Source organism: Bos indicus, chromosome 8 (genome assembly GCF_029378745.1).
Source record: "Bos indicus isolate NIAB-ARS_2022 breed Sahiwal x Tharparkar chromosome 8, NIAB-ARS_B.indTharparkar_mat_pri_1.0, whole genome shotgun sequence".
Classification (NCBI taxonomy): domain Eukaryota; kingdom Metazoa; phylum Chordata; class Mammalia; order Artiodactyla; family Bovidae; genus Bos; species Bos indicus.
This window is the reverse complement of record NC_091767.1, coordinates 69,343,203-69,365,601: the sequence shown is the minus strand read 5'-3', so window position 1 is coordinate 69,365,601 and position 22,399 is coordinate 69,343,203. Positions and strand designations below refer to the sequence as shown.

Sequence of the window (22,399 nt, the reverse complement as noted above, 5' to 3'; positions counted from 1 at the left end):
CTGCAGAGGACAGCCAGGGGGACCCTAGCTGTCACAGCGGCTGCTCGGGAGCGCCCGCACGGGGTGGCCGGGAGCGGTGGGGCGGGGGCCGCGAGCTCGCAGGCAGCATGGCGGGGCTGCAGGCCAGGCGGGTCTCAGGGCTCCGGCTCCTGGCGCTGTCTACCCTGGGCCTCTGCCTAATGCTGCAAGTCGGCGCCAAGAGACCCCCCAAGACGCCCCCCTGTCCCCCGAGTTGCTCCTGCACTAGGGACACTGCCTTCTGCGTGGACTCTAAGGCAGTACCCAGGAACCTGCCCTCCGAGGTCATCTCTCTGTGAGTGCTCTGGACTGGGGTGTGGTTGGGTGGGGGGCTGGAAAGAAGAAGGCAAAAACCCTGCCCTGGGGAGAACCCTTGCTCCCTCTCTACAGAGTGTGAGGACCAGGAGGGCTCCAGCCTGGCTGGGAGTTCTGCAGTCATGCTGGGGAAAGCAGCCATGGCTGGAAAAGCGAGTGTTTATGGCCAAGAATGAATCATCACCACCATCAGCATTAATGAGACCTACTGTGTGCGGGCACTGGACTTGGAGGGAGGGGGTTGTTTACATGAGCATGGGGGCCCCTGCCTTTGATGTCATACCAAGGACAGAAGGCCTCTTGGAGGGGGAAGGTGGCAGCAGGGGGAAGGGTGGAAGGGAGATACACCCCTACCGTGCCCTGGCCCTGGTGGACGCCTGCCACTGGTCTCGCCAGCGCTCTGCTCGGGGCCAGCCAGCCTATCACTTGCAGCAAGCAGCCTAAGGGACTAGATAGGCTGTGTGGTTGGTCCCTGAGGGCAAGATGCTAATCCACCACCCCATCCCAGTGCTCCATCCCTCAACAGCACCCAGCACACTGTGGGTGTTTGGATGATGAAGCAGGTATGGGTAATGGAATCTTCTTTTGGCCTTGGTGCTCAGGGAGTCAGTAGTGGAGGATGATAATGAGCTTGTGAGAAGGGAAAGATAGCCTCAGGTTGAGGGGGAGGGGGGTGGAGCCAGGTGACATGGGGAGTTTCCAAGGCGAGTGTATACAGAAGACATTGCCCTGTCCACTTCATGCCATCCCAGCACAGTCTTGTATTCTCCCCTTGGTTACTGACCCTCAGATGTCCCCTGCAGGACGCTGGTGAATGCTGCCTTCTCCGAAATCCAGGATGGAGCGTTTTCCCACCTTCCACTGCTGCAGTTCCTGTATGGACAGGGCCTCGCTGAAGGGCAGGGTCGGAAGGGGAAGGGAAGACTAGGGGGAGGGGAGAGGAGAGTGATCCTAAGTTGCCTGTGGAGGTCAAGGTGCACGTGTCCCTTACTCTTGCTCCAATGGGAAAGCCACAAATAGTGAAGCAGTGCAGAGTCCAGAGGGGCGCAGAGAGCAGCAGTTTGGGGAAGGAAGGTCCAGGTTGCACACAAAAGCAAAGAACGAGGATATTTGGGGCCCAGTTAGGAATGGACTTGTGTCCTCTGGAGACCCCAAAGAACTGGGTGTGATAGTTCGGGCTGGAGCCAGAGGGTGGACAGTGCAGGTGAGAGAGGTCACCTTAGAGACAAGTGACCCCAAGGATCAGGGTTTGAAGAGAGAGCCTGGAGCTGAAAGGGAGGGAAGACAGGAGGGTCTGGAATTCCAAAGGGAGCTATTTATGCTTGAAGCCCCAGTCACAAGAAAAGATAAACGTGGTTATCCTCAAAGTTGCCATCGGTCTGAGACGAACTGGAGTGAGCTGGGTGAGGGTGGGAGGCAGAGCTGTGGGGAAGGACCCAACTTGACAGGAGAGATATACCCTAGGAGCAAATGGGGGCCCTGGGAGCTTCTGGGACCAGAGCAGATTCCCGCCTGGACTTGACACCCAGGCTGCTCCAGGACCCTCTGCTAGGGTCCCCAGGGTGGGAGGCATGGCTTGGGGGTGAGGCAACTGGCTGGGAGCTGGCACAGCAGGAGTGCCCTTGGAAACGCTAATCCGCCTTTGTCTCTGCAGGTTACTCAATTCCAACAAGTTTACACTGATTGGAGACAATGCCTTCACAGGACTGTCACACCTGCAGTATCTGTGCGTGGGAAGGAAAGGGGAATTGGGAGGAGGGCTGAGAACAGAGATGGAGAGGGGAGGGCTGGGGGTGAGGTGGGAAGAGAGCCCTTGAATCCTCTGACTGCAGGGCCCGAGCAGAAGGTCGTTTCATCCATCCCTCTGCGTAAACCATCCCACCTGAATGCCTGTCACCACAGGCTTCATGTCCAGATTCAGAATGAAAGCCTGCCTTAGGGTCATGGGATGGAATCTAGAAGGGCCATAGGGAAGCAGCTGGGGTTGGGGGAAGTGGTCTGGGATGCTGAATGGCAGCTGAAATAAGTTCTTGTTTTCTCCAGCTTCATTGAGAACAATGACATCTGGGCATTATCCAAGTTTACCTTCCGAGGACTCAAGTCTTTGACACACCTGTGAGTACATCACGCTCATACACTGGCCCAAAGCCCCCTGTCTCCTGTGGCCTTTGGCCTTGGGCATGACCTTCAGGTAGGTGACCCAGAGGTCTCTCTTTCAGCTCACTGGCCAACAATAACCTGCAGACACTGCCTAGAGACATCTTTCGGCCCCTGGACATCCTGAGTGACTTGTAAGGCCTGAGTCCTACTTTTTGTTGACAATGGCACAAAGGGGCGTGGCCCTGGAGGGAGCAGTGTGGGAGCCAGAATTGGAAGACCATAAGGTCTTGACAGCCTGGGAGGGTTTAGGTTTGGGCGGGGGAGAAGGCTAGGTTGATTTATACAGAGATTGGTAGCCTTTCAAGTTGAGGTTCTTCAAGGCATTTGTGGACCCTCTTAAAATGCATGCAAGACATTATGTGTATATTTTTTCCAATTTGGTAAGTATTTTATTTTTTAATCTATTTTTAAATGGAGGATAATTTCTTTAAAACGTTGTGTTGGTTTCTGCTGTACAGCAACGCAAATCAGCTCTGTGCATGCCAAGTTGCTTCAGTCGTGTCTGACTCTGCCACCCTATGAATTGTAGCCCGCCATGCTCCTCTGTCCATAGGATTCTCCGGGCAAGAATGCTGGAGTGGGTTGCCATGCCCTCCTCCAGTGTATCTTCCCCACCCAGGGATCAAACCCTCATCTCTTACGTCTTCTGCATAGGCAGAGGGGTTTTTTTACCACTAGCAACCCCTGGGAAACCAATCAGTATACGTATGTCTTCTCCGTCTTGGGACTTCCCTGGTGGCTCAGACGGTAAAGTGTCTGCCTGCAATGTGGGAGACCAGGGTTCGATTCCTGGGTTGGGAAGATCCCCTGGAGAAGGAAATGGCAATCCACTCCAGCACTCTTACCTGGAAAATCCCATGGACGGAAGAGCCTGATAGGCTACAGTCCATGGGGTTGCAAAGAGTCGGACACGACTGAGCGACCTCACTTCACTTCACCTCTCTGTCTTGAGCCTCCCTCCTACGATGTACTTTTTGAATATGTGCTTTTAGAACATATGTTTGATTTGAATCTGTGTTAAAGTCCAGTAGCATAGCCACAGTCATTGATCAGTATTTCTACAAGAAAACAAAAGCCCCAGACTGAGGAAGGTTTGGAGGAACGGGGATGAAACAGATAGATGTGGAAGTCTTACACAGGAAAAGGCACCTGGCCAAGGAGGCAAGTAGGGGCTGAAACTCAGCCTGTACTCTCCTGGTCAAGCACGTGTCTGCAGGGCTGAGCCCACCCCGTGGGGGACCATTCTCTGACCGGCACAAAGATGCCACGTGAGCAACCAGCAGCAGCCTTGCCAACATCTACTGAAAACCTAGAGGGCCTGGGTGGGCAGAGCAGCTGAGAGCCTGCCCCTCTCTGTGCCTCCTCCATCACCCTCATGATCCAGGGACCTGCGGGGCAACTCGCTCAATTGTGACTGCAAGGTGAAGTGGCTGGTGGAGTGGCTGGCACACACCAACACCACGGTGGCGCCCATCTACTGCGCCAGCCCACCCCGTTTCCAAGAGCACAAGGTGCAGGATCTACCGCTGCGTGAGTTCGACTGCATCACCACAGGTAGGAGATGCCCGACCTTGGCCATCAGGCTGGGTCTCCCCTGGGATGCTCCCTGTGCCCTGCCTTGCCAGTCGAGTAGCCCTAACCCTTCTCCCTAACCTAACCCTAACCCCTAACCCCTCATCCCTGCAGATTTCGTGTTGTACCAGACGCTGTCCTTCCCAGCAGTGTCAGCCGAGCCCTTCCTCTACTCCAGCGATCTCTATCTGGCTCTGGCCCAGCCAGGAGCCAGCGCTTGCACCATCCTCAAGTGGGACTATGTTGAAAGGCAGCTTCGAGACTATGATAGAATCCCAGGTATCTAGGCCTGGCCTGGCAGTGGTGGCCCTGAGGGTGGGGTGGGCTCTGTTGTTTCTCTTCCTTGAGTTCCTACAGGTAGAAGGATAGATGAGACATGGTCTCTGTCCACAAGAGGAACTTTTCTAGTTTTTGGCGAGGGGGGAGGTTGATACATACACAGATAACATCCACGTAATACATAGGTGCCAGGAGGAAGATATGACCACAATGCTCTGGGGGCCAAAGGAGAGGCCTACCCTGGGCAATCAGGGAAGGTTTCCTGATAGAGGGGATGCCTAAGCTGAATCATATATATATATATATATATATATATATATATATATATATATTTACTTATTTATTTATATTTAAATTTTGGCTGTGCTGGGTCTTCGTTGCTGCATGGGCTTCTCATTGCAGCGGCTTCTCTTACTGTGGAGCACAGACTCTAGAGCACGCAGACTTCAGCAGGTGTGGCCCGGATGGGGTCAGCACGGGTAGGCTCAGTAGTTGCGGCTCCCAGGCTCTAGAGCACAGTCTTAATAGCTGTGGTGCAGTGGGTTAGTTGCTCCAAAGCCTGTGGGATCTTCCTGGATTAAAGATAGAACCTGTGTCTCCTGCATTGGCAGGTGATTCTTTACCACTGAGCCTTTGTACACAATAAACTGACATGATGGTTATTCAGTTGGTCAATATCTAGCAACACCTATTTTGTGCTCAGTGTAAGCTTATATTGGAACTCTGGAGTCAAAGGCAAAGGGAGGGTGATGGTGAGATGGATTCTTAGCTGTGAGACAATTAGAAAGCATTGAGCACACGATGGACATTCAGCAGGGAGAGAATGCTGTAGCAGAGAGCCTTATTCGGAGGGCCCAACCTCTTTTCTGAGGGTGTGGCGTGGGGGGCCCCTAACACCACTCCCCTCCACCCGCAGCCCCCTCTGCAGTGCACTGCAAGCCGATGGTGGTGGACAGCCAGCTGTATGTGGTGGTGGCCCAGCTGTTTGGGGGCTCTTACATTTACCACTGGGACCCCAACACCACGCGCTTCACCAAGCTGCAGGACATTGACCCTCAGCGTGTGCGCAAGCCCAACGACCTTGAGGCCTTCCGCATCGACGGCGACTGGTACTTCGCTGTGGCTGACAGCTCCAAGGCGGGTGCCACCAGCCTCTACCGCTGGCACCAGAACGGCTTCTACTCCCACCAGGCCCTGCACCCCTGGCACCGTGACACCGACCTGGAATTCGTGGATGGTGAGGGAAAGCCACGTCTGATCGTGTCCAGCAGTTCGCAGGCTCCCGTCATCTATCAGTGGAGTCGCACCCAGAAGCAGTTTGTGGCTCAGGGTGAGGTGACCCAGGTGCCTGATGCCCAGGCAGTGAAACACTTCCGTGCAGGCCGCGATAGCTACCTGTGCCTCAGCCGTTACATTGGTGACTCCAAGATCCTGCGCTGGGAGGGTGCCCGCTTCTCCGAGGTGCAGGCCCTGCCCTCCCGGGGCTCGCTGGCCCTGCAACCCTTCCTGGTGGGCGGCCGCCGCTACCTGGCACTAGGCAGCGACTTCTCCTTCACGCAGATCTACCAGTGGGATGAGGGACGGCAGAAGTTTGTGCGGTTCCAAGAGCTGGCAGTGCAGGCCCCCCGGGCTTTCTGCTACATGCCAGCTGGGGATGCCCAGCTGCTCCTGGCGCCCAGCTTCAAGGGACAGACTCTGGTGTACCGACATGTGGTGGTGGACCTCAGTGCCTAGGGGGCTTTGGGGGCCTCGGGGTTCCTCGGGCAACACCGGAGGCTGGGTGGGAGCCTCCAGGTGAGCCACATATGCGCTTGTGGGAAGACACACACAGCCCATCCATGACACGTCTCTCACGTGTACACACCCCATTGAGCACGGGCCGCACCATGAACTATAGCCCAGGGATGCCCCTTCATCTTCACTGGAATCAGCATGAAGACTTGTGCGCGCACCTGGCAACCCAGCGCCCAGTGCCCTCCCACGTATGGACGCCTGTTGACCCCGCCCGCAGCCGCCCTCGCTCTGCTGCCTTCCACGTGCTCTGGCCTGGGGAGGGGTCCTGGGAGGGAGGGAGGCTGAACTGCTCCCTCCTGCTCTTTGGCTTATCCTTACCCTCTGGTCTTTCCTGTTGGTGCTCCAGGTGTCTGTTTACCTGCTCGTGCTCCGCATTGCAGCCCGTGGCCACATCCTTCCTGCTGCCGGGCACACTCTCCCACGCCACGCGCCCTCCGCAGGCACATGTGGACTTGGACACCCTTCTTCAGTGACATGCACACACATCTGTCTACACGCCCATCTCTGTGTGCACATGTACAGCTTCAGTGCTGCCTGAAGGGGGTCTCCTCTGTGACCTTGCCTCTCTTCCTGGAGGGGCTCATAGTACCGGTCCTCCTCCACTCACCCCCTGGTGTGCCCACCCCATGGCTGATAATGATGGGAATGGTGGTACCAGCCTCTGGGTACCAGCCGGACTTCCTGGGGGGCAAAACCCCTCCGCCTGAAGCAATAACAACAACAGCTGACCCTGACTTCTTCCCAGCGCTGTCTCTGTTCCCACTGGAGTTTCCTTCTCTCACCCTGAATCTGGTTCACTGGGGGACAGGAGACCACCCAGGTAAAGGCCTTCTGCTTTTCTTTCCTGTAGCTGCCCCTGCCTCTGACCACCCTCTGGGTTCAGCCCTACCTTTGGGACATGGACCCTGTGCTGTATGGGCTCCTTTGAGTGTGTCCAAGGGCTGGCCAAGCACCTGAGGTATCTGGGCAGGTGCCAGGAGTGGAGAGCACCCTGGGGGCCCTGGCACCCCTCTGAACCACAGAGACACACCCCAAAAGCACTGCCTTTCAGTGCAAGCTGAGTCTTGGAGTGGGGAGAGAGGGAAGGAGGGTCCAGAGGAAGCGGCTCCTGACAGCCAAGCTTCTGCTGCCCTCTGCTGTACACTGGGAATAGAAGGCTCTGAGATGCAGAACTGGTGGGGGAGGCACAGGGTGGGGAGGCTCTTCCCTGTGCCCAGATGGTGTGAGGACCCCCAGGTAGCAAGATGCCCAGAGGCACTTGGGGGCAATGATCTGATTCACTTGTTTCAAATAAAAATCCCACCCCACTGACGGCTCTCAGGTATCAATGACGATGATCTGCAGCTCCTATTTCCTTAAGAACAAAGCTGTATTTTCTGTCCCTGATGCTTAGAGGGGGCCAGCATCAGATGTCAGACCCCCTTCCTCCCTGCTCCCCTCCCTCTAAGGAAGGAGTAAGCATCCCAGGGTCAGCTGGTGCTGGGGTCAGGAGTTCACGCTGATGACACTCAGCTGCTGGGCCAGTATGACTAGTCTCGATCACCTGGGGCTGACTCACGGCCAAGTGTTCCTTCCTGGAGATCACAGTCTTGGGGCCCATTGTCTGTCCCTCGGTCAGGTCAAGTCCAACCAATAGGGCTAAGGACCAGCTCAGTGGTTGGTCTCCTCTCCATCCCCCTCTGCTGGACAAACATGCATCATGGCTGCCACCCTCAGACCTGGTGTGAGATGTCAAGCAAGTGGACTGATTTCCCCCAGCTGAGCGTCTCTTTCTGTAAAGTAGATAATAAAACCTACTTTGCCTGATCCTGATTGTGCCACTTACTAGCTGGGAGGTCTCAAGCATGTTCCTTCACCTATCTGAATCTCAGTTTCCTCATCTAAAAAATGTGGCTAACCATGCTACCTACCTGACAGGGTTAGTGTGAGATTTGAATGCATTAGATTTATAATATGTTGATGTATGTATGGAAACAGTGACATTTTATTTTCTTGGGCTCCAAAATCACTGTGGATGGTGACTCCAGCCATGAAATTAGAAGATGCTTGTTCCTTGGAAGGAAAGCTATGACAAACCGAGACAGCATATTAAAAAGCAGAGCCATCACTTTGCCGACAAAGGTCCATATAGTCAAAACGATGGTTTTTCCAGTAGTCTTGTACCGATGTGAGAGTTGGACCATAAAGAAAGTTAAGCAACAAAGAATTGATGCTTTTGAATTGTGGTGCTGGAGAAGACTCTTGAGAGTCCCTTGGGCAGCAAGGAGATTAAACCAGTCAATCCTAAAGGAAATCAACCCTGAATATTCATTGAAAGGACTGATGCTGAAGCTAAAGCTCCAATACTTTGGCCACCTGATGTGAAGAGCCAACTCATTGGAAAAGACCCTGATGCTGGGAAAGATCAAAGGCAAACGGAGAAGAGGGTGGCAGAGGACGAGATGGTTGGATTGCATCCGTGACTCAATGGATATGAGTTTGAGCAAACTCTGGGATATGGTGAAGGACAGAGAAGCCTGGCATGCTGCAGTCTATGGGGCCGCAAAGAGTCGGACACAACTGAGCTACTGAACAACAACAATGTGTGTATGACGCTTAGAATCGTGTGTCTGGCACAAAGCTAAGACTTTTTTGGTTGTAGGACTCTATGAGATACCCAAGTGTCTCACAGAAGACTGTTTAATGGCAGGGAGAAGGCTGATCTTTGAGGAGACCTGCTTTCTATGGATTAGGATTCTACCCATCTTCAGTCTCAGAGCCCCTGTTGTTGTTTAGTCATTAGGTCATGCCCGACTCTTTGTGACCCCATGGACTGCAGCACGCCAGGCTTCCCTGTCCTTCTCTATCTTCACAGAGCCCCTGTACCCTACATCTTACCGTTAGCCTCAGATGCCCACTTCTCACAACAGGGAACCTCATAGATGATATGTCTGGGTTTCCACCTTCTGAAACCACATTCACGTGCTCTTGGCTTAGCAGGTACCTCTCGGGTCCCCCAGCCACACTGTCCTAGGAATGCCTGTCCTACTTTTTCAAATGGGGTCTCATCCTGTGCCAGGGGAGAGGTTGCCAGGGAAAGTGGGTTGAGTCTTCTAGACATGTTGGCATTTTGTCACCCAGTAGAAAGATAAACCGGAGAAGGCAATAGCAACCCACTCTAGTACTCTTGCCTGAAAAATCCCATGGATGGAGGGGCCTGGTGGGCTGCAGTCCATGGGGTCGCTAGGAGTCGGACACGACTGAGCGACTTCACTTTATTTTTTCACTTTCATGCGTTGGAGAAGGAAATGGCAACCCACTCCAGTGTTCTTGCCTGGAGAATCCCAGGGACAGGGGAGCCTGGTGGGCTGCCGTCTATGGGGTCGCACAGAGTCGGACACGACTGAAGCGACTTAGCAGCAGCAGCAGTAGTAGCAGAAAGATAAACATCACTCTGACTGTCACTCCCCACCCCCCACCAGGGCACCTCCTGGGGATGAGAGACACTCCCCCTCCTGAATGACCAGCTTTTTGCACAAGGCAGGGCTGGAACCCACCATATGCCTGCATGGTCACCTGCCAAGGGCAGGTCATCTGTATGTCCAGAGAGCTGCTTAGCAACCTAGTGTAACCGGGTGACTGTGTCAACAGCTCAGGACCAAAGGGCGTGAGAGGCAGAGTCCACTTACTCTGCCAAAGCCCAGGAGGGTAACCCCCCTCAGCTGTCAGCCTTACACCCCTCCCTGCTGAGCTCTGCTTTCAGCCACAGACCTCTGGCATATTGTCTCTTACATTTTCCTAGCACAGTCATTGGGACCAAGAGTCTCCCTTTGAGAGATGGTCCCAGTTGGGTTGGCTTAGAGTGGGCACGGGGGAGCTCCTCTCCAGTGAATGGGGGTAAAGCGAGGCCTGTGATGCTGAGGTCAGGTGACTCTGGAAGGCATCGAGGGTAGGGGAGGAGAGGCAGATCTGCAGCAAGTACTGAAGGCTGCTGGAGGTTCACATGCACATAGTCAGCCCAGGCAGCTTTATTTCCAGAAGAATCAATGTCCTTTCCCTTTTGTGCACTTCCCCAACCTGCTCCTCCTGGCTGTCCAGAGGATCAATCACATCCTTCTACCCCAAGAAGACAAGGATATTTTTCACCTTTGTTACAATGTTGCATGGCGGTCAGGACCTTCTTGCCAGCACCTTAGCCCTGGATGGTTCTTGTTCCTCCAGTCTAGGTGGGAGCTCCAAACAATGTGAGCAGGTGAGGGCGAAGAGAAGGAGGCATCAGGGCCTTGGGGGTAGTTTCTCCTGTGGGCCAGTTTCACTGCAAGCTCTCCTACTCAACAGTACCAATAAAACTGATGATCATAATTATGACTGTATAATCACTGAGTGTTTATTTATTCCCAAGAAGCCTTCTTTCCCTGGCCTCCATCATTAGCTACTCCATCCTTCTGATAGATGGTGAGGGTTGACTATGGCTGTAACAAAAAGTAGTAACTGCCCAAGCTTCCTGCCCCCACAGCTCTGGGCAGCTCCGCTGTCACCCTCACTTTAGCTCTGTGAGGCAGTGAAGAGGCCGTGCTGGGTCGGGGGTGGGTGACGTGCTCCCCATGTCCAGGAGGAGGAATGGGGCACCTAGCAGAAGAGGTACCAAGAATGTAACCCCACCTGCAACGCTGTAGAAGCAGCAAAGATTGCCTTTTGTTTTTTCAAAAATAATTTTTATTGAAATAGATATATGGCTTCCCTGGTGGCTCAGATGGTAAAGAATCTGCTGGCAATGAGGGAGACCTGGGTTCAATCCCTCGATCAAGAAGATCCCCTGGAGAAGAGAATGGCTACCCACTCCAGTATTCTTTCCTGAATTCCATGGAAAGAGGAGTCTGGTGGCTACAGTCCATGGGGTCACAAAGAGGGGGATATGACTGAGTGACTACCACTTATATATATATATATATATGTATATATCACTCAGTCAAGTGACATATATACTAATATATATGTTACAATGTTGCAAATTTTCTCTTTTAGCCTCCCACCTTCTTCCAGATATACCTTCCTCCTAGAGGAGCTTTCCCATTACCTGTCCCTTCTTAGAGCTGCCCTCAAAAGAAGGCTGAGCCAAACATTTGTTTATAGTCCACCGGCAAACACCATCAGGTGCCCTTGAGCAAGTTACTTTCCACCATTGAGCCTACTTCCTAAATGGTAAAAAGGGGTCTTGTAAAGTTCAAGCCTTGAGCTCAAAAATGCACTACAAAGTGGCGATTCTTGATACTAAAGCTCTCAGGGATATCTGTGCTCTTGACTCACAAAAATAGGTGGCATTTCAAACTTTGGGGGAAGATGGACTGAGGACTTCACCCAGAATCTCTCAAATCTGCCTGCCCAGGGACGTGGGAGAAGTCAACTCCTGCAGCCCACCCTTCAGGATGAGTTGGGATGGAGGTGATGAGTCCCTCAGATTCCCTCTCCTCCGAGTCCTCTCCGCTTTCTGTCTAGGTCACCTCAGCATCTTTGAAGCGCTTACCCATCTCCTGGCCTAGTGCTTTTAAGAGCCAGATTTGCTGGCGCTCAGCCAAACCTCCTTTAGTTCTCGACGGAGCCTCTAACCCGGGACCTCCACCCATCTCACTCCCATTCCCATCTTACAGAGGGCGGGAAAACGAGGTAAAAGACGGGAGCCAATAAAGATCCCCGGAAAGTCAAGTCTCCGAATTTCTTTAGTTTCTTCCTCCCCTGGCCCCACCTTTTTGTTTCCGCTTCCCACCTCCACATTTCCCATTTCGAGGGCTACTCCAACCTATGGTGGAGAAGGCAATGGCACCCCACTCCAGTACTCTTGCCTGGAAAATCCCATGGACGGAGGAGCCTGGTGGGCTGCAGTCCAGGGGGTCGCTAAGAGTCGGACACGACTGAGCGACTTCACTTTCACTTTTCACTTTCATGCATTGGAGAAGGAAATGGCAACCCACTCCAGTGTTCTTGCCTGGAGAATCCCAGGGACGGGGGACCCTGGTGGGCTGCCGTCTATGGCGTCGCACAGAGTCGGACACGACTGAAGTGATTTAGCAGCCAACCTACGGGCCCCAGCCGCGAGACGGCTGAGCATCGCCACTTTAAGGGGCAGGCCTCTCGCCTCCCTGACCTCGCCCCGCCCCCTCCGGAGCCTCTCTGCGCCTGCGCCCCGCGCCGGAGACCTGGGGTTGGGCAGCGCCCAGTTCCGTGCAACTTTCAAGTGAGTTGCAAACTCCGCCCCGAAGCCGGTGCCGGTGGCCCGGCGCACTGAGATCCCGGGGACCCGCACGAGCGCAGGTTGAGACCAGCCACCCCTGGCTCGGGACCTGCAGCGCCCCTGGCAAGGGCCGAACGCTTCGTTCTCCGGAGCAGGAAGTGCGGGTCAGAGCTGTAACTGTCAGAGCGGCTCGGCGGGGCGGAAGAGCGCGCTGGCGGGTACCGGCTCCCGAGTCGGTCCTGCCTGCCCCGGCCCGCTCATCTCCCCTTTCCTCAGGCTTTCCGCACCGCGGAGTTAGTGAGCGGCGGGCTTCGCCTCCACAAAGGGGCAAGCCTAGCGCCCCTGTGGTTCCTACACCTCCACCGTGGCGTGAGCGTCCCTCTGGGCGTCTTCCTGGAGGGATCTCCCATCCTTCCCAAGGCTGCAGAATGGTGTCGTGGATGATCTGTCGCCTGGTGGTGTGAGTATGGCCGTTCTAATACTCCCTCTGTCCCTGGGTTTCAACCTGCCCCTGGGGCGGAAACTGGGAATGTCAGGTGGAAAGGGGGCTTTCTGAGCTCCCTTACACCTTTCCCCTCCTTCCAACATTCACTGCAAGGGTTAACGGATTTGTGGACCTGCACAAGGCATGCGGGGGGCGGGGGGGGGGGGAGCGCGTGCTGGTACCCCCACCCTCAAGCCTACTTGGCTGACGGCCAGGCGAAACCCCTTGCAGTCAGACAGGCATTGCAGGCAGGTGCGTGGGAGAGAGAGGACCACAGGCCGGCCAGCAGCCCCTTGGCAGACACAAGATGTGGCACGTTGTGGGCGCTTCCCAACTGAGTAGTCATTCACGTGACTCACCACCCTGGCCTCAGCCTCCCCACTCAATCCTACTTGTCACCTTTGGGTACTCCAGCACCTGGCTGAAATATCTCTGTCTGCCACCTGGCACTGCCGGATCTGATGGCCCTGCGCCTGATGACACGTCCAGGGGAGGAATCAGCCTGGTGGAATCAGCCTGGTGTTCTCACAGCTCCGAAGCCTGCTTCCCACCCACCTTGTGCTCTCCCTGCATCATGCACCCATGGGCCACTTTTGCAGGCCTGAGCAGGCTTGGGGTGTTTGTAAACAGCAGGGTAGGGAGGTGGCCTCCAGGGCACTGACTCAGGCACAGGTTGTGCAAGCCAAGCTGGAAGAACAGGGCAGGTACTGCTGCCTTGAACCTGGGTGGGGGGGGAGGCAGCCACCTGGCAGGGGTGTGGGGAATGGTGCCCCTCACACTTCTCCTCTGTTTTGGGGGCTGCTCTTCAGGCTGGTGTTTGGGATGCTGTACCCAGCTTATGCTTCCTACAAGGCTGTGAAGACCAAGAACATTCGTGAATATGTGAGTGTGGGGATGGGCAGGAGGGCTCAGCTCATGTGAGGGGTGTGGTAGGATTTGGCGAGGTATGTGGGGTCCAAGCTGGGCTCCCTCTTTTTCAGGGGTATAATCTGGTGGTATATCCTGAAGCAGCATGGGCGTGGGTGGAGGGTGGGCTGTTGAGGTTCTTTGTAAGATCTTGTGGGTGAAGCTGATTGAGGGTGGGTACAGGAATGAGTGGCAGTTTCTCAGAGGCAATTCTGTAAGGCCAGCCAAGTGCCAGGGGAATGCAGTGGGAAGGGCTTTCTGGAATCTATGGACTGGGTCAGCCCAGGACAGGGGAGTTGGTATTGCCGGTTCAGCTTCTGGCTTCTGATCTCTCCCCCCACCCCACCCTATCCAGGTCCGATGGATGATGTACTGGATCGTCTTTGCACTCTTCATGGCGGTGGAGACCTTCACAGACATCTTTATTTCCTGGTACGGGCACCAGTTCTGTGGGCTGCGGGGAGGGGCTGGCTCTCCCTGGCCTGGCTCCCTGGTGGACCTTGCCCCTCTGCTCTCACAGGTTCCCTTTCTACTACGAGATCAAGATGGCGTTTGTGCTGTGGCTGCTTTCGCCCTACACCAGGGGGGCCAGCATGCTTTACCGAAAGTTTGTCCACCCATCCTTGTCTCGCCATGAGAAGGTACCCCAGGGGGAGGCAGGGTGGGCAGTGTAGGGGTGGGTGCAAGGGGAGGAGCCCTGGATTTGGGGCTTGAGACGCTGGGGAACATCTGGGCTCTAATCCCAGTCCTGCTGCTGTTGAACTGTGGGACCTTGACAGAGCCTTGCCTTCTTCCTCTTCTGGGCTAATCAAATGGGTACACAGGTGAATGATCTTTGGAGGGTGTAAAACACCATCTGGAAGCTGGTTTGGGGATGGTGTGGGGAGCCTGGAGCGTGGCGGATCATTGAGGTGGAAGAATGGATGAGTGGGTGGGGAGCCCTTTGCTCTGTGGATGGGGTGGACCAGGAGCCGTGACTCCCAGTGGTTTCTCCGGGTCCGTACAGGAGTGACCCGGGCGGTCCGCCTGAGCTTTCCTCCCCAACATACCATCTGCAGGAAATCGACACCTACATCGTGCAAGCCAAGGAGCGCAGCTACGAGACAGTGCTCAGCTTTGGGAAGCGGGGCCTCAACATTGCCGCCTCTGCTGCTGTGCAGGCTGCTACCAAGGTGCCCTGGGCCCCAGCCTTCCAACAGCCCTACCCCCATCCCCAGGGCCCTTTGGGCAGGTCCAGCTCTCAGTCAGGGAGCCAAGGGATAGCAGCTGTCCATTCCAGGGAGCCAGGGTGAGAGGTGACAGGTTGGGGTGTTGGCGGGAGCATGGAGCTGAAGTTCAGACTTTCTCGCTCTAACATTGACTGTAGCCGCGGCTCCTTGTCTCTGGGCCCAACCTTGCTGTTGGCGCCCCGGCACAGGACTAGAAGGGTTGCCATGTTGCCTTTGGGCCTGTGCCCCAGGGATTGCTCTCAGGTCAGCCTTTATTTCCCTGGGCAGCTCCCCTGCCTGAGGCCCCTTCTGCCCGAAGCCCTGCCCCCTCCATCAGGTGGTGCAGCGGCTCCTGCTCCCTTGCAGAGTCAGGGTGCACTGGCCGGGAAGCTGCGGAGCTTCTCCATGCAGGACCTGCGTACCATCCCCGATGGCCCTGCCCCCACCTACCAGGATCCCCTCTACCTGGAGGACCAGGTACCCCACCGCAGGCCACCTATCGGTGAGTGGGCAGAGGGACCCGAAACAGTGCCCCCCAGAGAGAGGAATGGCTTCCTCCCCTGGGGCTGGAGGAAAGCCTGGCTCAGCCTGCCCCCAGCCCTCAGACTGTGTCAATGCCTAGCTTTGCCTCCTGGCTCCTTCTCCTCCACACAGGGTACCGGGCAGGGGGCTTGCGAGACAGTGACACTGATAATGAGTGTTGGTCCGACACGGAAGTGGTCCCCCAGCCACCAGCCCGGCCCCGAGAGAAGCCGCTGGGCCGCAGCCAGAGCCTGCGTGTGATCAAGAGGAAGCCTCTGGCCCGGGAGGTCGGTGGTGAGGCAGGCACGAGGGAGGGGGGGCTGTCCTTACCGCCGCCGCAGCCCCGACTGTTCACAATGTGCCTGCCTTCTCTCCCCCAACAGGGCACCTCACGCTCCCTGAAGGTTCGGACAAGAAAAAAGACCGCACCCTCAGACATGGACAGCTAGGGTCTGCGGAGCCAGGCCGGGTCTTACCTCCTGCCCTGCGGGGCGCTGGGGCCCTTCCTAGGGACCTCTGGCTGTACCAGCAGCCCTCCTGGCCCTCCTGGCTCTTGCTGACGGTTCCTGGCCACATGCAGGGCCGCACCCACGATGTACCAAAGCAGGCTGGGCTTACGGTTCTATTTATTGCCTTCCTCGTCCCTCTACCTTCCCAGATGTGGGACCAGAGCCCTCCCCAGACCCCTGGAAAATGAAACCCAAAGGTCACCCAGCTATGTTACTTCCTTCCTGTCCTTTAAAGTACTTGACAGCCTTTTCCAAGGCCTGTGTGTGGGGGGGGTTGGGGAGGTTGCTGATTGTACGGTTTGTGTTGGTGAATGAGGCTAGGTTTGTGGAAGTTTTGATAAATAAATTCATAAAAGTGCTCCATCTCTTCTGGTTTGTAGTCCTTGTCCTCACAGCACATGTTATTAAACAGCCCGCCACAGGCCAGTCAGGGCCTAGGACCAGTGCTGAAAGGCCTGAGACCACAGGGCCAGATGGCCATTGACAGATAGTTGTGGTGTGGAAAATACTGTCATGGAAAGCTCCTGGGGACCTCAGAGATAGGAGAGTTGGGGGACAGCCCTGGAAGGGGACAGTCTAACAAAGCAGTCAGGAGGAGGTGGAAGCAGGCCTTCGTGGGAAGTAGAAAACAGTGGGAGTGAAGGTGTGGACCTCAGGTAGCACGATAATCTCACAGGGGATTAGCTTGAGCTATGCGCAGATTAGGCCTGGGGAGGCCGATTTCCTCCAAGGGCCTGCCAGGCCTCTGGGCACCTCCAGGGGTGTCTGGGTCTGCAAACCTTCAGGTTGACGGACGGAACATTGCACCTCTATGGAGTGGCCACGAGAGGGCAGCAGCTGCCAGAATCTGGTTTGCCCTCAGCTTCCAGGTCAAGGAGGGCGGGGCTTGGAGGCTGAGCAGAGCCTTGCCCCTGCAGGGGCCTGGCCGCTGGCTGGCTGGAGGGATGATACAAGAACCCTGGCCCTGCCTCCAAAGGCCCTCCCTGCTGCTTGTGGTCATTGGTCCTCAGCCTGCCCCATCCTCGAATCTCTTCCGAGACCCAGGCTGTCTGCTGGCTCCACTTCATCCTTTAATCCCTGGGGCAGCCAGTGCCCAGCCCTGCCCTCTCCTGCCCTGGCCTTATTGTAGTGTTCTAGGGCTTCTCCCTTCTCCCACCCATATGCCTGCTGTCCTTTCCCACCTTTGATTAAGTCGAGAGATGGGGGAGAGTGTCAGGTGGGAAGAGGGGATATGGGGTAGTCACCCAGAGTGACCTGAGGAGTGTGGATTAACTCTTGGTGTGGGGATTATCCGGGTTTATTCGGGAGAGGTACTTAATCTGCTGGGTGGTTTAGCTCCTCACAGATTGGTGTTCAGTGATTTCCTATCTTGGTGTTCCCTTGCATCATGGGGTTGCCTTATCTCTTCATTTATTCATTCAAAAAATCTTTATTGAGCATCTGCCAGGTACCAGGCATGTGTCAAGAAACTTGGGGTGCAAAGTCTACTGATAGCTAGCATCTAGACCATGGCTGCCCCAGCAGGGGCTGCTCTGAGCCCCCAACGTGTATTAATTTATTCCTCACAACAACCTTTACAAAGCACTTACTATTATTATAATCTCCATTTCACAAAAGGGAAAACAGAGACTGAGAGGGCAAGTTATTTGCCTGAGGTCACACAGCTAGTAAGTGGCAGAATTGGGCTTGAAAACCAGGTAGTCTGACTCCAGAGTCAGGATTCTTAACCACTGTGCAGAACTAGAGTAAATGAGAAAGTTTCTTGCCAGGGAGAAAAGGAGAAGGAAACTAGCAGAGATGAAACATTGATTGTGTCCTGGACCTTGTACATTTTAAAGAGGTGATTTCCTCAAATCTTCCTGACAAGACTGTCAGGTGGGAGTTATAGCCATTTTACAGATGGAAAGATGAGACTTGGAAAAATAAAGCAATTTTCCACGATTGTGCTGCCCCTGGGTCAGAGCACTGTCTCCTGAGGCAAGTCTGCCCAGAGGTTGCTTTGGTAGGGGTGGAATGGCAGGATCCACAGCCCTGTACTGAAAGAACAAAACAGAGGAGCATGTGATAAATTGTCAAAATGAAATAAAAACTCAAAAGCAGGGAGCAGCTGCAGAAGGCTGACAGTGTGTGCCAGTAAGGGAGCTTTCCTGGGAGCTGTGGGGCTTCGCCTGCCCTCATTCCTCGGATGGTAACTTACAGTGAGTGGCAGGGTCACTAGGGCCCCGGGGCTGAATTAGAGATGGTCCCTGATGGCCACCTTAGCCCCAGTCTTCCCATTAGCCTGGCTGCCCCCGCTGCTCCTATTTCTGTCTCTGGAAGCATCTCTTTCATTCCAGCATCAGCCTCTAGGCCTTTGCTCCGCTGTATGAATCTCCTGTGCTTCCTATGGTCTTCCTTCCAGGCTGTCACAGCGTTTCTTCATGATGAGATGTCACCTAAAAGCCTTCCTTGACTCTAGCCCCTTGTGAAGCTCCTGATCTCTGGCCAGTTTACCCTGTTCTGGGCTGTGCTTGCATGCTCATCGCCCGCTCTGCTTCCTGCCCCACTAGATGCCAATAGCTTCTTGTTCCCCACCTTATCAATCTGGACTCATGACTCCAGGCTCTTTTCCTGTCCCCCTCTACACGCTCCCCCCAGCCCCCTGTGCTCTGTCCTATTCCTATGTACCCTTTGAACTTTACTCAAAAATCACCTCCTCCAGGAAGCCCTCTGTGAGTCTTCCCCATGCCCCCTTGGGGTTGATTGCTCATCCAGACCACACCTCCCACACTGCACTGTGGCTTCATAATGAACAGATCTACATCTTACTTTTGAATCCTGTCCCAGAGCAAATAGTGGTTAGAGCAGGTGACATATCGTGGTTCATGGTGAAGTACTTGTTCTCTCATTTCTGAGCTCAGCATCGCCCCCTCTGTGACATTCCCCTGACTTTCCCAGCCTGGGACCAGAAACACCTTAATAGTCTGTTAACATGCCTGACCCCAGTCTTCACCCACAGCACCCAACATAGGGCCTGACACCTAAGAGTCTTCAGCAAATGTTTGCTGGTAAAAGAACACGCATCAAGGGAGCAGAAGCTCCTCGATGCCGGGGATGACCTTGTATGTTCATTTTTGTATCATGAATCTCCTGGGTGCCCATCACAGAGCCTTGAAAATGCCCGAGTCTCTGTAATACATGTTTGGTGAATGTCTGCTGTAGTTGTATGGGTTCCAAGACCTCCTGGGGCCAGAGGGGAAGGGGCAAGGAGAAACCCAAGTTCTGGACCAGCACATGGGATACAGATACTGCAGCACTGAGTGCAGACTGGGCTTCCCTCTGGGAATCACGGAGACACCTGCCTGGCACCCTCTCCCTCTGCATGGGGTTCCTGGCCCAACCCGCCACCTCTCTGGCCTGGCCCCTAGGGGAAGGTTGGGCTGTGCCCTGGCCTGCCCACACCCCTATCCCCATTACCCACCAGCGTGCCCACTGCCTCCCCAGGCAGAATCAGAGCTGGCCAGAGTTCCAACTGGCCTGGAGCACAGATGGGCCAGGTTCCGCTGCTGCGAGCATGGGTACAGAGATAAAGAGCCTAGGCCAGTCCCCTTGGAAGCATACACCTCTGCTTGGCCCAGGTACCAGCTCTGTTTGGTTTGAGCTCACTCCGGCCTCCCCATCCACCTTGCCTGCTTCTGAGGGATGCCCCTCAATGCTTCCAAGTTCCCGAGTGCAGGTGGTCCTTCATTCTCAGGTCTTCCTACTCCCTCCTCCCTACAGCAACCCCCTCCCGCCCCCACAGTCCCTTGGACCTTTCCAGCAGCTCCTTTCTCTCCCTGCCTCTTTGGCCCCTCTGGATCCTGGTCCCCCTTCCCCACCTCTGGCCTCCAGGTGCCCTGGCCTCACTGTTGCATTTTTCAGTGCTACTCTGGGCGGCGGCAGCGTGGTTAGCCTCTTGTTTCAACACAGCCCGGGCCCAGGCTGAGTTGGGGAGTCCTGGCTGACACGGCCCCACCCTTGAGAGGGTTGAGGAGACAACTCTCAGGCACTCATCCCTTGTCCCCATCCCCCCCTACCGTCCAGTATCAGGGATGCCCCGTAGCTGGGTAGGGGCAGAAGCCTGGGCAAGAGGATGATGCCCTGCTGGGGAAATCCCAGGGTGGGGGCCCAGAGCTGGGTTGCTAGGCAGAAAGTCCTGAGTGAGTCTGGGGCAGCATGAGGTGGCTTTCTCTACGGGGTGGCTAGACTGCAGGGGAGGGAAGGTTGCGGGGGAGGGGCACTGGGGAGGTAGAAGAGGAAATAGGTAGAGATGTGGGTGGGTGGGTGGGTCAGAGGGGAGGGGGCATCAGCCGCAGAGCTTCCTCCTGGCTCCCAAAGCATCTCCACACTTCCCTTCCTCCGCCCCTCCCCCAGCGTCCTGGGAGAAATCTCCCCGGTATTCCCCCTCCCCCCTACCCCCGCCCCAGGCGTTGCCACAAGGGTGGGGGGTTGGGGGGGGGAGGCCGGCCTCAGCTGTCTGAAGGATGGAGGGGCTGGGGAAGCAGGGCTAGGTGCCCAGACGGCCGCGTGTGTGGGAGGGGATGTCCTGAGATGCCCTCCACCCGGCAGTCCCCGCTCTGACGTGGGTGCCCCCCCCTCTCCCCGCCCGGATTAGTGGCAGCTTGGCCTGACTCTCCGGGGCTCCTTCCCCCGCCCCCGCCTGCTGCCCTCCCCTGGGCAGGGGGCTGCTCCGCCCGAGGGGCACTTGTGCTTGCCCAGGTAAGGGGCTCTGGGGACAGCGTGAGGTCAGCTGGCTTGTGAGTGCTGCTGCGCGTGTCAGCGGGAACGTGTGTCTCAGTGTGTGTGTGTGTGTGTGTGTGTAAGTGCTCTCCAGGGGTCGGCGTGGGGCAGGAGCGGCCTGCGCGTGGGGGGGAGGGTGTTGGTCAGCTCGCCTTTGTCCACGGAGCCAGAGCCGGCATTGTGTCCCCACGTTGCGTGGTTTTCCCTCTGTGTTTGTGTCTTTGTGTGTCTCCTCAGACCTGCTGTCCTCAGGCTCAGAACAGCCGGCTACAAGGGCTCTGGGCCTGTGGCATGGGCTATGGAGCAGGATGGAAAATTGGTGAGGGTGGAAAGGGGCTCCTTCTCCCCACCCCACTACCCCCCCACGACCCCCTGGGCATTTTTAGGAGCCTTTCCTGAGAGTCCTGGTCTAGTCCAGTGACCTGAGAGACTGGCAAATGGGGTGGGATGGGTGTCTGTTCCACTCCCCTGGGACAGTCCCCATCCCCTTGGGGCATGATAGTGACCAGCCCTCGGGGGCCCCCGACAGCCCAGACTCCCACCCTAGCCTGCCCAGCCTCTTCTAGGCCTCAAGCCGCAGGAATCTCCCCCTGGACTCTTCCACAAGCTTCGGCTGCCAGAGGACACAAATGGGGGACCACGGGCACACCCCGGCCCCCATCCGCATCCCGGAACCAGCCTAGGAACAGGAGGATGGGGCTTGGGGGCCTCGGAACTGCAATCTGGGTTAGACCCTCCGTGATCAGTTCCCCGGGCACACTCAGGTCCAGGCCACCCCTCAGGGGAGCCAGGGGAGGAAGGGAGTGTTAACAACTCAGTCATGTAAACAACCCCTACCAGCCTGCCCTGCTACAAAGCCAGCCTCTGGGGGGAGGCAAAAGTCCGGAGAATCTATGCCAACATGACCTAAGTCGTGCAGGTGCTGACCCCTTCAAGCCTCCTTTCCTCAGGACCCCTCCTCTTCTCAGCTGGTCCAAGGATCCCTGCCTCCCCTCTGGCCTCTCAAGGAAGGCTCCCTTCAGGCCTTTCATGGCGCCCTTCTTCAGGAATGGTGCGGTGACCCGGGACAAGGCTGGCCACATCCGTGAACTCATCCCTTCGATGGAACGGGGGTGGGTGGGGTGGCACTGCCCATGTCCAAGGCTGGGTAAAGGCAGGGCAAGGATGGCTTCCACAAGGAGGCAGGGGAGTTGTGCGGGGTGGGTGGTGGGTGCCCCAGGGGAAGGGAAGCGCCCGTTGGGCGTGTGGGTTTCTGTGTGTGTCTGAATCTGTCTGTGTGTGTTTGAATCTGTCTGTTTGTGTCTGTGCTCTGGAACCACCCCCGCAGAGGAGCTGGGATGCTTCCTCGGGTGGAGGGTGCCTTGCGTTCCCATTTCCTCTCCTTCTCTCTGCTCCCTCCCAGGAGCCACTCCCATGGGCTCCTCTCCAGTGCTGGGCCTGGAGACACTGACATCCCAGGCCAGGGGCCGACCCCTAGAACACAGGGTGGGAGGGCATCTGGTCCCACTTCTTCTTTGGGTAATTGGTGAAACCGGGACCCTTAAACCAAGAACAGAATAGAGTCTAGACCCTTCTAGCACGGCTAGTGCAGGACACCGCCTTGGAAGGGGGCTTGGGTCTGGAACGGTGGACAGCAGCTTGGCCAGATGAGGACCAGGCTGGGCAG

The 22,399-nt window shown here is 56.0% G+C and overlaps 2 protein-coding genes across 7 annotated transcripts; both read left to right on the top strand.

Moving 5' to 3' along the window:
- The first annotated feature begins 14 nt into the window (after positions 1 to 14).
- Positions 15 to 7,944, top strand: LGI3 (leucine rich repeat LGI family member 3). 2 transcript variants are annotated; one of them, XM_070794878.1, is made up of 8 exons: positions 15 to 313; positions 1,137 to 1,208; positions 1,988 to 2,059; positions 2,377 to 2,448; positions 2,553 to 2,624; positions 3,878 to 4,047; positions 4,180 to 4,344; positions 5,261 to 7,944. In XM_070794878.1, the coding sequence occupies exons 1-8, from the start codon at positions 108 to 110 to the stop codon at positions 6,076 to 6,078; spliced, it is 1,647 nt and encodes a 548-aa protein (XP_070650979.1). In that variant the 5' UTR covers positions 15 to 107; the 3' UTR covers positions 6,079 to 7,944. The 2 variants fall into 2 exon arrangements, with proteins under 2 accessions (XP_070650979.1, XP_070650980.1); XM_070794879.1 differs by lacking the exon at positions 1,137 to 1,208.
- A 4,336-nt stretch (positions 7,945 to 12,280) lies between these two features.
- Positions 12,281 to 16,338, top strand: REEP4 (receptor accessory protein 4). Of its 5 annotated transcripts, none has more exons than XM_070794876.1 (8): positions 12,281 to 12,806; positions 13,640 to 13,712; positions 14,092 to 14,168; positions 14,257 to 14,377; positions 14,795 to 14,908; positions 15,282 to 15,446; positions 15,599 to 15,753; positions 15,850 to 16,068. In XM_070794876.1, the coding sequence occupies exons 1-7, from the start codon at positions 12,775 to 12,777 to the stop codon at positions 15,725 to 15,727; spliced, it is 711 nt and encodes a 236-aa protein (XP_070650977.1). In that variant the 5' UTR covers positions 12,281 to 12,774; the 3' UTR covers positions 15,728 to 15,753; positions 15,850 to 16,068. The 5 variants fall into 5 exon arrangements, with proteins under 5 accessions (XP_070650977.1, XP_070650976.1, XP_019821858.1 ...); XM_019966299.2 differs by having other exon boundaries at positions 12,285 to 12,806; positions 15,311 to 15,446; positions 15,850 to 16,140; XM_019966296.2 differs by lacking the exon at positions 12,281 to 12,806 and adding an exon at positions 13,007 to 13,534.
- Positions 16,339 to 22,399: the final 6,061 nt, after the last annotated feature.